General features: G+C 41.9%; 1 protein-coding gene across 1 annotated transcript in view; it reads right to left on the bottom strand.

Annotated features, from left to right (window-relative positions):
• The window catches only part of MYO18B (myosin XVIIIB), a 972,020-nt gene that overhangs the window by 516,094 nt on the left and 441,409 nt on the right, over window positions 1-14,517 (bottom strand). The window contains exon 23 of the mRNA XM_073582823.1: window positions 1,683-1,811. Coding sequence (XP_073438924.1) covers window positions 1,683-1,811 — 129 coding nt within the window. The remainder of the gene's footprint in view (window positions 1-1,682; window positions 1,812-14,517) is intronic.

Below are 14,517 nucleotides of genomic sequence, written 5' to 3'. Positions count from 1 at the left end.
TGAAATGGTCAGTCTCCTCTCATTAAAGGACAGGACAGTTCATTTATTAAAAAGAAATCTCAAGGCTATTAGCATAAATGGTTACACTATTAAAAGGGAACTGTTCTTTCAACAAACTTTGCAGAAATGAACAGTACTTGCTGATATAAAATATTTTGTAATATATTTTATCAGAGAATTATGCTTCTTTTGCCACTTATGAGCCAACACAGACACATGTCAGATTACAAATCTTTACTTTATGTAGAAGAAAGGGGGAGAAGTGAAGAGCAGAGAAAGAATACAGGTAGATGTAGACACAGAAAGATTATACTCAACTTTATAACAAGCATCTTACCTCACCCAGAACTGTTTTTATATTTCTACTGCCTAGTACTGCTGTATATTGCCTCTACTATTCCCTTTCTACATTAACTTCCTGTTTCAATTTTTTTTTTTAACTTCCATGATGTTCCGTTTTAACATCCAAGAATGAAATGTGGAGTCTCAAATGGAATTACATCAATGATCTAGGGCTGTGGTCACTCCCTACTGTTGCATTTGCATCCCTGAAATGGGACATCATCAGTGATGTCCATGTCAGGTACTTTGCTGGGCTGGTCTCCATTCTACTGAGCATGAGCCAGTTGTCAATTACGACTCATGATCAGTATGCTCTCCTTGTTCACTGCACTTTCTCACTTTCAGTTCACATTGGCAGTCCAAACCTTCACCAACTCATTAAAATAAGAGTGACAGACAGAAAGTAACAATGGAGAATACTGCCTATCAAAATACAGTGATTGCGGTTAAGCGGGAGAACTCACTGAGCATTCATCAGGATTGACAAACAATTCATGCTATGTAGTGAGAAATGACGAGCCAGGGAGTACACTAACAGTGTATAATGAAACGGAGAGTGCACAACAAGCAGGGAGTGTATACTGAATATGCATTGTAATTGACATCTGGATCATTCTCATTAGACTAGAGACCAGCTCAGCTCTTTAACTGCCTCATGTCAGGGCAGTAAAAGCAGTTATGGAGAGTGACTGCAACACCAGCCCCCTTATTAGGTCCCATTTTAGGGCAGTAAAAGAAGCAGAGGGAGTGACATCAGTCCCTTGAAAGAATGTTCCATTTCAGTCTCCCCGGTGTATGAAGCATCAAATGAAATGTCATTGGGGGTGAAAAACAAATTTTGAAACAGCAAGGTGGCATAGAGAGGAAATGGTAGAGAATTTTCAATTGATGTAAATTACAAAAGTGGTAGCCCATAGCTGCAATATCTAGCACAGCCGCTACTATATAAACGGTATGTGGGTAAACAGAAGCAAAATAAAATGCTCCCCAAGCTTCATGGCTCCTTCTAATAGCTCATCAATTTGGTTTCCAGAAGTCAGACTCCTACTGATCAGATATTGATGGCCTACCTCATGGATGGGATATCAAAATTCGGAACCTAGAAAACCCCTTGAGTAAAATTGGGATAAATTGATTGATACATGTGACTCAATATCCTTACTTGCAGCAGGTTTTTCGTGTTTTCATAGTTTAACGTATAAAGTATGAGGAGTAAACATGGTAAACCTAACACAGTTTACAAAATGAGTTTATGATCTTTCGTACATACAACAGTACAGGGATGGTGGCAGCAGGTGACTTGAAGACATAATATAAGGTTATATTCAATCAATCCATACCTTTATTTTCTTGTACTTTTGTCGACAAAGAAAACCTCTGCATGCTGCTTGAAAAAGGATCATATTTTGGGAAATCATCTTCTCCCGCTGTTTTTCTAGCCTGGGGAGAACACCAGATTTCATGAACACCTACGGGGAATAATATATGGTCAGATGATGCTTCAAAAACAATCAATACTGCATCACGCCGTGCCAACATGAGCTCTGATAGCAGTAAGTTTAACATCTTAAAAAAACAACAGCAGAAAAAAGAATCCATAGAAATGATGATTAAAAACTAAATGAAACAAGAAGCAATGCCAAGATGAAACATTAAAATGTGTCGCTATAGCTTAGGTTAAATAGAGAAGGAATAATTGTCTGGGGCTGCTTTTAATAATATAATTTGGATTCTTCACGCTACGTAATGATATAATTGGAAAAATCTTTACGCTACAGCATGCAATGACAATATTGTGTGCTTTTAACTTCGTAGATTTTGCAGTTTTGACCTAATTTTCTGCAGTTACTGAACACAGTGCCCATAATTTGCTATGGGCCAATAGAGCTACTCTGAATTGAAATGTAAGTACACATAGTATTTCTTTTAGAAGTCTAATAACAGACATAATGTGTCTAAGATAAGATACAGGGCCTCCTGGAGTCATCACAATGCAGTGCAAAGCATGGTAACAGATTCATGACAAAGGGCATACACCTCTGCATCATTGCTAGTTTCATGACCCCTATAACTTGTCAATGTCCCACAAAATCATAAAAAAAGAGTTTGCTGACTCTGGTATTGAGTTTTCTAACAAAGACAAGCTCTCAAAACCACAATGTTTGGGATGAATTGAAACTGAAATGTTTGGTTGTATCTCTTAATATCAATGCAGGACTCATCTTCCAATGCTCCTACAGATAAACTGACAGCCTTTTCAGAAGAGTGGAAAATCTTGTATTAGGTTGGAGAAAGACCAACTTGCTGCTCAAATGTATATTACATTGTAGGATACAGACAGGTAGTAAGGATGTCTTTGAGGCTCCCTGCACTGCAGTGTGTCACCATTTGGCATTTCCCATCAGACTTGAGAAGAATAATGTCATTGAATCCAGCAATATTTTTCTAGTCAAACTCACAAGCGATTTCCATCATACAGAAGAAGCAACAATAAATCATGGTTTCTGTAATAATGCAAAGGTGAACGTAGCCTAATGCTAACAGTTGTATAAGATGTCCTCTATCTATAATCTATATGCATTTCTAAGAACATCTATGGTATGTGAAGAAGAAACTTCACGGATAAAACTTTTTCTTTTTAGCAATGGTAAACAGGTTTTATCTTTAAATGAATTAATGCCTGATTTAACATTCAAAAAAGTAGTGAAAAATCACATAGCGTATACTTTGTTGGGCTTGCATTTATTAATACACAATATTTTAAAGAGCTTTTTTTCCAGATGTGCCATATTGATGGACCCTCGACAATTTCAGACAAGTTGGGCTCCAATCCCTGCACCTCTGTTGATCAGAAAGAGCCTCCATACCATCTCCATTGGTTACTAGGCACAGCTGAATACATTTGGCATTGGCTTTGCGTGACTTTATAGCTCAGAATAGTTCTGTCCAACTTGATACCTTGCCAAGTCACTGCCACTGTATGCCTTGCAGCTGAATGGAGCGAGGCTCCAAGAGTTTGACCTTCACTAGTCAGACACTGACTATAGCCTGTAACCCCAATATAAGTATTTCCTCTTTACCACATTACTTGCTTGCTTCATTTGAAATTATGAACATTTATTACAACCAATAACTGTTATATAAATTACAGAAGTTGACCGGTTGAAATAATTTTATTCCATTGGCTTCTTGTACATAAAAATAACAAATACAGGGATACTTACCTTAGATCTCAGCTGTTGTCTCTTTATTGGTATGGTTATAGAGATGTCATCACATCAACATCACAAGACCGCTGCAGCCAATCACAGGGCTCGGTGGTGATGTCTGTAGCAGTCATAAGATGTTGTTATGATTTCACCACTGCAACAATATAAACACACCCTAGAGGCAGCAGTGGAGAGCTGGCGCTAGAGTGACAGCACATAAGTACAGGTGTATATGGTATTTTTATGTGCAAGAAGTCAAAGGAAAATACTAAATTTAAACTGGACAACTCTTTTAAGCTTTGTTACCATTTTATCTGAATTGTAGATTAAAAGGGATTTTCTGTAACTTTAACATTGATTAACATTTTTACCATGAACAATTAATCTGTGGAATAGTCTATCTCAGAAGTGGATCACTGAGGGAACCTATATGGTTTCAAACAAGGCGTGGATGCTTTTTTTAAAAAAAAAATAATAATAATAACATGAATGCTTTTGAAAATCTGTGAAGTTCTTTTCTGTATATTTAGTCCAGTGGAAAAATTGGGATCAACATTAGATCTTTTGAGGACAACCAGATCATGCATTGTGGTTATGCGTATGCCCGTGCCCTAGTGCTTTGTCCTTTCCAATCCCTTGCTTCAATGGATAGATATTTTGTCTGTTTTCAACTGCATTATCTATGTAACTATGCAATTATGCTGTATCCTTAGTATAGGCATTCAAATCTCGAGTCAACAAACATAAACAACACAAAATTAAACATTGGTATGAACCTGTTTTTCATGAAAAATGTATGCTTTGGACTCCTGGTTTTCTTTTCTAATGCTGTGTGCCCACAATGAGTTTTTGGGGAGTTTTTGACACTGCGTGTATGTCCCAAGGTAAACAGCAGGTAACTAAGAGCCGTGCGGCTCTTAGATACCCGCTGTTTACATTGGAAACCAGCTCCCAGCGTCGCTGATCGTTGGTCTCTCGCTGTCACATGCAGCGATGCGTGCTGGCTAGCGGGAGACCAATGATCAAAAAACGGCCTAGGACGTTCGAGGGCGATTACTGATACTCGGCAGGGGAGCCGGTCGCTGATACATTTCATACACAGCGATATCGCTGGTGAGATCGCTGTGGTGTCACAAAATCAACGATCTCGCTGGCAATCTCACTGTGTGTGACGGGGCCTTATGAAACTCAGTAACTGTAGTAAATGATTCTGTATATAAGGAAACAAAAGATGTCAGTGTGATTGTGACATTTTTCAACAATGGAAAGTTTCCTAGCAACAGTTGGTAGGCTGGAAATTTGTTAGATAACTGCAATCTATGATCTTAGAAATACCTACAATTAAAAAATGTGAACACAGAATTTTAAATCATGTATGAGGTATATATCTACATGGGAAAGAATTTAAAAGTTATAACCTGAAACTAGTGATGGGCAAGCATGCTCGCCACTGCTTGATACTTGATTGAGTATCCCGGGTGCTCGAGCACCATGCTTGAATCCCCACTCTGCATATTTGGCACCTGTGAAACAACCAATGAACATTGGGGATTGCCCACCTTGCACTTTAATGCTATAGCATGTTGGCTACTGGCCTTACTGTGATTGGCAGAGTGCAGTATACAAGTTGCCATGACGTGATGCTCGTCACAGTGTTTTCAGGAAACAGTTCAGGGAAAGTTGTTATAGAAGGGAGAGAGTAGTTTAGAGCAGGCATATAAATATTGCTATAAGAGTACTTGCACACACGGTCAAAAATGTTGGTATCCCTCGTTTAATGACCGAAAAACTCACAATGGTCACAGAAATAACTTGAATCTGACAAAAGTAATAATAAATAAAAAAAATCAATGAAAATGAGCAAATGAAAGTCAGACATTGCTTTTCAACCATGCTTCTACAGAATTTAATAAAAAATAAAACTCATGAAATAGGCCTGGACAGAAATGATGGTACCCTTAACTTAATATTTTGTTCGCACAACCTTTTGAGGTAATCACTGCAATCAAACAATTCCTGTAACTGTCAATGAGACTTCCGCACATCTCGACAGGTATTTTGGCCTACTCCTCATGAGCAAAGTGCTCCAGTTGTCTCGTGTTTGAAGACTGCCTTCTCCAGACGGCATGTTTCAGCTCTTTCCAAAGATGCTCAATTGGACTTATGTCAGGGCTCATAGAAGGCCACTTCAGAATAGTCCAATGTTTTCCTCTTAGCCATTCTTGGGTGTTTTTAGCTGTGTGTTTTGGGTCATTATCCTGTTGCAAGACCCATGACCTGCGACTGAGACCAAGCTTTCTGGCACTGGCCAGCACATTTATCTCTAGAATCCCTTGATATTCTTGAGATTTCATTGTACAATACACAGATTCTAGACACCCTGTGCCAGATGCAGCAAAGCAGCCACAGAACATATCAGAGCCTCCTCCATGTTTCACAGTAGGGACAGTGTTCTTTTTTTGATATGCTTCAATTTTCCGTCTGTGAACATAGAGCTGATGTGCCTTGCCAAAAAGTTCCATTTTTGTTTCATCTGTCCATAGGACATTCTCCCAGAAGCTTTGTGGCTTGTCAACATGTAGTTTGGCAAATTCCAGTCTGGCTTTTTTATGATTTTTTTTAACAATGGTGTCCTCCTTGGTCGTCTCCCTTGAAGTCCACTTTGGCTCATACAATGATGGATGATGCGATCTGACACTGATGTTCCTTGAGCTTGAAGGTCACCTTTAATCTGTTTGGAAGTTTTTCTGGGCTCTTTTGTTACCATTCATATTATCCATCTCTTTGATTTGTCATCAATTTTCCTCCTGTGGCCACGTCCAGGGAGGGTGGCTACAGTCCCATGGATCTTAAATTTCTGACTAATATTTGCAACTATATAACCTAAAGATGGATACAAAGTATCCATAAACCACTATTACTCAAAAGATAAAATCAATAGTGTTTATTGAAAATATATTTAAAAAACATATATCACAAACATCAATGACATATGCATGAGGTTTTATATAAAGATGATGTGTGAAGCAAAAGAAAAGCAGTGGAGAAAAGACAAAAAAGTCACATAGAGCAAAGAGGATCACATGGGTCCTTTGTATGAGTTAGCCGATCATCCTGTGATTATGAACAACCATTTCAAGGAATTCTCCCTTAATGTGATGAAAGGATCTAGCACTCATGCCACACATGCGATGCTAGTAACAGCTCAAATGCTTACCCATAATATAATCAGCCAAATCACCGATAACACCGCAAAACACCCCGATGAGCGTTCCACCCATGTGCTTTCTCAAGGGGAGTGTGCTGGCTATCCCCTCCTGCCATCCTTATATACAAATAGTTACCATATTGATTTTATCTTTGAGTAATAGTGGTTTATGGATACTTCGTATCCATATTTAGGTTATATATGATTTGATCCACTATAACAGTATATATATGTGTTAATGGAGAGACAAGTACAGATATGTCTATAGCCAGCATTATTTTTTCTCTATGTTTTAAGAATTTGTGTATCTATAATATGTGCAACTGTAGTCACAGGAACATCAAGCTGCTTGGAGACGGTGTTATAACTTTTACCTTTAACATGTTTGTCTATAATTTTCTTTCTAATCTCTTGAGACAACTCTTTCCTTCGCTTCCTCTGGTCCATGTTGAGTGTGATACACACCATGTTACCAAACAGCACAGTGAGTATCTGTAGCCCTATATACAGGCCTACTCAATGATTCCAAGATTGTAGACACCTGTGATGCTAAATAGTGGACACACCTTGCTTTAACCTGCCCCTTTTGTCACATTATTTTCAGGGGTACCATCATTTCTGTCCAGGCCTATTTCATGAGTTTTATTTAAAAAAAAAAATCTTTGGAAGCATGGTTGAAAAGCAACATCTGACTTTCATTTGTTCTTTTTCACAGATTTTTTATTTATTATTACTTTTGTCAGATTCAAATTATTTCTGTGACCATTGTGGGTTCTTCTGTCATTACACAAGGGGTACCAACAATTTTTACCACGTGTGTATATACCTAATTTAAAATGTGCAAGATGTGTGGTAAGGATAAGGGAAGTGCTGCTGATAGCGCATGCAGAGGCAGAGACTGAGGCTGTAGGCCAAGTGAAACTGTGCCTGCTGGGAGACCACAACAAACATGCTCATCCACAAGATCTGGCTTCCTGTCCTACTTTGCAAAGGAGCCCGTTATACCACTCTTGAAGTCAGAACAATGCAAACAGGTGGTTGGTTGGATGGAAGATAATGCTTCCAGAATGTATCCCTGCACCACCCTGTCTTCTACACAGTCCAGTTTCACTAGCCAAAAGTCTGGACCACAAAATCCTGACCCCGATCCTCTTTCTTCCCACCATGGTAAGTCCCGGGAGACAAGTGAACTCACACTTGAACACTCAGAGGAGCTCTTTACAATTAAATTAATTGATTCTGGCCTCTCTCCCTGCACATTTCAAGAGGGACATGAGGAACTCATCTGGAGGGATGCCCAATTATTTGACCAGCCATTGTCAGAAGAAGATGACAATGGGGAATGGTAATTAATGTCCCAAGAGGTAGATGCTTATGAGACAGTTGCCAACAAGTGATGTTGCTAAGTCAACAAAATAGGAGGACCAGGGTGTGGAAGTGGAAGACAAGGTGATGGACAATGAAGTCACTGACCTAACATGGGAAGGTGCTATTCAGTGAAAAACCAGCAACACAAAGGGGTAGGGATCTGCTGCTTGGCAACAGACAGGTTGAGACAGTGGGTTGGCTAGAGGGCAATGTGGGAAAGTGCTCCCCAGAGCACCCACATGCGTGAAGTTCCCAGGCCAAGGGGAGGTGTTTTCCAGTCTGGTGCTTTCTTAAAGAAACTGCGAATGAACAAATGGTCATTTTCAACCTGTGCCATATCAAGATCAGTGTGTGCATGATCACTACCAGCCTGACCACCACCAGCATGCTCAGGCACATGTCATCAAAGCACCCAACTAAGTGTGTCAAAAGTCTGGGTCCTCAATCAGTGCCTGCGAGTGACACCACTGCCTCTCTCCCAGTGCTATGTTTGGGCCAATCCCATGTCCATGATGCAGTTGCAGTTGCCTCCAGCCCTTCACCTCTCATTGCACATTCGCAAGCACCATAAGCAACCATGTCCAATTCCTTGTCCCAGCATAGCGTTCTGCTGTCCTTACCCCAGACCTTGGAACACAAAATAAAATACTCAGCAGAATTTGCAAGTGCCAGCTCCTCAATTTATATGTGGAATAACCATATGCCGGATCCCCTCATTAAATATGTTGGCAAGGTTTTGTTAGCAGCAGAGGGCCGTAGTTCAATACCAGCTACAACATGCTCGTTGGCATTTCAGTCAACATCCGCACATAACTGATTAGTGGGCATGGATGTCTGACATCTGTGAAGTTCTACAAAACTTTGAGGAATCAACCAAAATGGTGAGTGGTGATGAGACCATAATCGGGGTAACCATCCCACTTATGTGTCTACTCAAAAGCTCATTGCTCACAATAAAAGAAAAAGATTTGCATGCATACCAGGTGGAGATGAAGGAAAAAAGTACACAGGATGGTACCCAGCCCAGCTTCACCCCATATCTTTATAGGGTTTTCAGGCAGTCCTCACACTTTTTCTTGTTATTTGCATTGAGCGGACAGATAGTTTTGAATTAGAGGCATCTAGGCAAACAGTCCTTGTTGGGGCAAAATATTTTCCTTTCCGCTATTACCTGCATTGAGTGACCATGGTCACCATGGTAGGCACAGAAACTACCATCAAAAGTTGATAGGTCATACACCAGAATGGATCATCATGGGGATATGCGATCAGCCTGAGATTATTCAGAGTCACAATGCTTATGGGGACAGCATGGCTTGGAGGACCTTCCTGACACCGTCTCATAAAGGATCATTATAGTTATTCTCTCCAAATCTTTGGGGGGCCATTATGCATCACTCTGTCCAAATTTTTAGGTCAGTATAGTCACTCTCCAAATCTTTAGAAGGCCGTTATGAGTCACTCTCCTCACATAATGACTAGGGACAGTGAGCTCCTACCTGATCCCTCAAACTAAAGCCCCCGTCACACATAGCGATCTAGCTAGCGAGATCGCTGCTGAGTCACAAGTTTTGTGACGCAACAGCGATCTCACTAGCGAGACCGCTGTGTGTGACACTGACCAGCGACCGGCCCCCCTGCCAGTTATTGCTGATCATCCTGGAATAGCCAGGACATTTTTTTGATCGCTAGTCTCCCGCTGGCCAGCATGCATCGCTGCATGTGACAGGCGGGAGAACAGCGATCAGCACGCTGGTAACTAAGGTAAACGCAGGGTTTCTAAGCACCGGGCGGTGCTTAGAAACCCGATGTGTACCTTAGTTACCAGCGCGTTGATGCAGGGAGCTGGTAACCAAGGCACACATCGGGTTTCTAAGTGATGCACGCTCCTTAGAAACCCGATGTGTACCTTAGTTACCAGCTCCCTGCATCAGCGCGCTGGTAACTAAAGTACACAACGATGCTGCGCGCTCGGCGTCGCTGGTGCTGATCGCTGGTGAAGCTGTCTGTTTGACAGCTCACCAGCGATCATTTAGCGACTCACCAGCGATCCTGACAAGTTGATGTCATTGTCGGGATCGCTGGTGAGTCGCTATGTGTGACGGGGCCCTAAGGGGCATTCTTGTCTATCCCTGTTCCCTGGATTACCCCAGAAGGTGGAGACCCCAGGGTCACATACCTTGCTGTGCTCCTATATTAAACCTTATCTTTTCCCTCCCCACCCAGGGGAGGTGTGAGGCTGAAGTGTATAGGATTATACAAACCATACAGACAAAGGAAGACAGACAGGGATTAAAGAAGACTACAATTTCACAAATATACTCACAAAACAACAGAGTTGAACACAGCTAAGGGATAGGTAGGAGAAACCAAATAGGAGAGGATGAGGAAAAGCATACAAGCCAACTCCAAGCAGAAATCTACTGAACAAATCTTCTGGCCCTTCTCTGTCACTGTATCCTCATGACAGTTATTATAGTTACTTTCCAAATCTTTAGATGGCCATAATGCATCACTCTCTCCAAATCTTTACAAGGTCATTATAGTCACTCTCTCCAAATCTTTAGAGGGTAATTATGCGTCACTCGCTTAACATTTTTAGAAGGTCATTATAGTCACTCTCCAAATCTTTAGAGGGCTATTATGCATCACATTATACAAATCTTTAGAGGGTCATTATAGAAAAGTTCTCCAAATCTTTAGAGAGTCATTAGAGGTCATTCTCTAAAAATTTTTAGGTAATTAGAGTCACTCTCCAAATCTTTAGAGGGTAATCATAGTCACTCTCTTCAAATCTTTAGTAGGCCATTATGTGTCATTCTCTCCAAATCTTTAGAAGGTCATTATAGTCACTCTCTCCAAATTTATAGACGGTCATCTATAGGTACTCATTCAAAATTTTCGTCTTCTCTTGTGTATTGCAGTCCCTCCTTCTAATTTTGGCAGCCATTGCACTTAATGCATAGGCTTTATGAGTCCGAGTCCCACTACCAAACAAGTTTTTTGACATAATGTGTATGAGGCCCTCCTTTATGTATAACACAGACACTGGGTGTGTTTGAGTCCCTCTTCCTACTAAGATTTGGCAGTTCTTGCATTGTCCGCACAGTTTCTGCGAGTTTAAGGCCGGAGTCACACTGGCGAGGAATACGGGAGAGTGAGAGGCGCAAAAAGCACGCATTAGACACGGACAAATGATTTTCTATGGGGTCACTCGCACCAGGTGTATATTTCTCATCCGTATCCTACGCTCCATGCCACTCGCAGCATGCTGCGATTGTCAGCGTACTACGCCTGTAGGTACGCCAATGCAAGTCTATGGGTGCGCAAAAAATACGGATTACACACGGAACACACGTGTGACCTGCGAGCAATACGCAGGTCTTTTGGCTGGTGAACAGGAAATGGGCCAATCCATCATCAGGAAGCCTAGACATGCAAATGAGCTCAAAAACCGCTCCAGACATCCAGGAAGTCAGCAGCAGCATGGCGTCCACATATATTAATGTAGAGATGCTCATTGTGCTAGTGCAGGAGCGTCCAGAAATATGGGACCCACGCGATGCAAACTATGCTAACCACACAAGAAAGGAGGCGTCATGGAGGCGCATCTGTTGCCAGATGTACCATGACTTTGGTGACAGACCACATGATGAGCAGCATAAAATTCGTAAGTGCAACCATAAAAACATCATTAACTTTAGCACGCGCTATAAAATGAATCTAGAATCAGCACCCCCCTTCCTGTGCATGTACTTTTATTAGCCTCATGAGGCTGTTACATTTGGATGTGACATGTGGCTTCACACAGCCATAATTTGGGGTTAGGCCACAAGCTCCTCATCCTCCTAGCCACTAAAATTAGTTTAAGTGGAGCTAATGAGACCATGTGTATTGGCCCAATTACATATGCCACCATGGGTAGAACGCACACCCCATAAGGCCCCATGCCTAGACTACTGTTCGAAAATGTGACCTCTCAAATATGTGATTTTGACAATCTTTCCTGTCACATTGCAGTGGAAGATGTGATGAAACGGTGGAGAAGCATCGGGGACCAGTACCGCCGGGAACGCCAGCAGCGGTCCAGGAGTGGGGATGCTGGACATGTCAAACGCAAATATATCTACTATGACCGGCTGAACTTCCTCGCCCCAATTCTGGATCTGAGACCGTAAGTACATACCTCACACCACATGACACAAAAACATTACACAAATACTTTACAGGGACAAAAATATTGATGTATTTTTGCCTCTGCTCTATTTCATAACAGAACTCAATCCAACCTTACGGATCGAGGAACGGCCTCAGAGGCAGAGCCAATTATAGATCCTGTAGGGGATGAGGTGGCTGGCCCATCTTCTCCCCCTACAAGAAGGATGGCTGAAGAGGAGGCATCACAAGACCACACAATGGCTGGCCTACACACCACACCACCAGGACGGTCTGCTGCTGCCACCTCACCCATCCTGGAAGAGCCGGGCAACTTGAGCAGCAGCCCAACTGCCCAGATCAGGTCCTCCCAACAGGCTGCTCTAGCATCGCGGCGAACAAGAAGAAGGCGCCAGGTCACCATTCAAGAGAGCAGGACCAATGTGGACACAGGGGTGCTGAATTATTTGTCCAGAGTCACAACAGATGATGGTGAGGAGGCCTATGCACGTAGCCTCACCCTTTATCTCCGTGCCCTTACCCGTGAGGTCAGGCTTCGTATTAGGGGTTGTATTCAGATCCTGCTTGATGCAAGCACCCCCCCCAATACCCCATATGAGGTTTTTCAATTTCTGGAGAGGTGGCAGCTCTCACCACAAAATTTAATGCGCATGAGACCATCCACACAGATGCTTGCTCAAGCAGGGTCTGAACAGCCCCTAATACATGGGCCAACACCTCAAGCCCTTCCTTCCCCTACCCATCCTTCTATTCCGCAGCCCCAAATGTCTTCCTCAAGCCAACCCCACCAATATGGCCACTTGTACCCACCCAGTGTTGGAGGCTGGTCCCAACCTGGTTGGGGACGATCTGGCTATGTTGGTGGGTATGAGCCATGGGCCTACCAGAGCCAACAAGAAGCCCCTCACCATCATCATTACTCTGGCCAGTATCCCCAACAGGCCCAGGAGGCTGGACAATTACAGCATCATGGGCAACAGTATGGCCCCACACAGGGCGATGTTAGCCACAATGTCCAGCAGCACCCACAGGCTGGTCATCCACGTTCCCCTTCCCCTACATATGAGGATTTATGATTCTAATGTTTGGAGATGTCCAGTGAGATGTAACTGGTGCTCCTAATCTAAAACCAAAAACAGGTGTTCTCCTTCACCAACATTTAGAACATAATTTAACACTCACATTTTTAAACAATGTTTTCCAAACATATGAAACAATCCATCATGACAGGCAACGCTACCTCACGCCTTTCACACAGATATTACATGTGTGTATAAAAGAGAATATTTAAATGCGCTATACTGTAAAATGAAAGGATGAAAATACACTACTCACTTGCTAACGCCTAGGAAAGGCGTGCTCGCCTTAGTTAAGTAGTCACCTTTTTTGTTAGCAATCTCTAGTCAAAAAATTCGAGGCGACCAGCATACAGAATATCACGCTCTCTCTATGTCTTAACAAGTGAGTTTTGTATTTTGATCCTTTCCAGTATAGCATGCTTAAATATTGTCTGTTCTACTGACAGGTAATATCTGTGTGAAAGATGTGACGTAGCCTTGCCTGTCATGGTGGAATCTTTCTATGATTGGATAACATTATGAGGAAATGTGAGTGTTATCTTGTTGCCTTTATTTTGGTGATGGAGCTCACCTTTTGTTGCCAAATCAAGGCTAATCTAGGCATGCAGCAATGTTGTTATTGCCTAATGTTTGTTGCTGTTTTGTTTTGTTATGTTAATTTAACACCAAGTTAAAGAAGGCACAAAGGGTCATTTTGGCCATTGCCAAATTTGTGTTATGGCAATATTATGTTTGCCTTTAAGCAAACCAAAAAAAAAATAGGCAAAACTAAAAATTTGTCTACTCTAGTTAACGTCTTTGTGTGATTTGTCACAATCCCTCACAACATACTAACAGACACCAACCAATGCAATGAAACACTCATAGAATCATAAAGGCTTGAGTAATATATATTTAGACACACTTAAAGAAACAAATTATAACATAGACACAGCATTCTCTTGCCAAGAAGTAGCCCCCTCAGGTGAGATAAAGTAATTCGTGAAAATATCACGCACTTTGAGGCCAGAGAGCGGTCTACGTTGAGGGTTGATAGGTGGTCTCACCCTGCGCACATTGTCCGGCCTACGCACAACACCATCAGAGGAGGAACAATCATGTATCCTGGTGAAGTTATGCAGAACAACACAGGCTT

This window comes from Dendrobates tinctorius, unplaced genomic scaffold, assembly GCF_039654945.1.
Source record: "Dendrobates tinctorius isolate UK_male_01 unplaced genomic scaffold, ASM3965494v1 ptg000073l, whole genome shotgun sequence".
Classification (NCBI taxonomy): Eukaryota; Metazoa; Chordata; class Amphibia; order Anura; family Dendrobatidae; genus Dendrobates; species Dendrobates tinctorius.
This window is presented reverse-complemented; position numbering and strand designations above follow the sequence as displayed.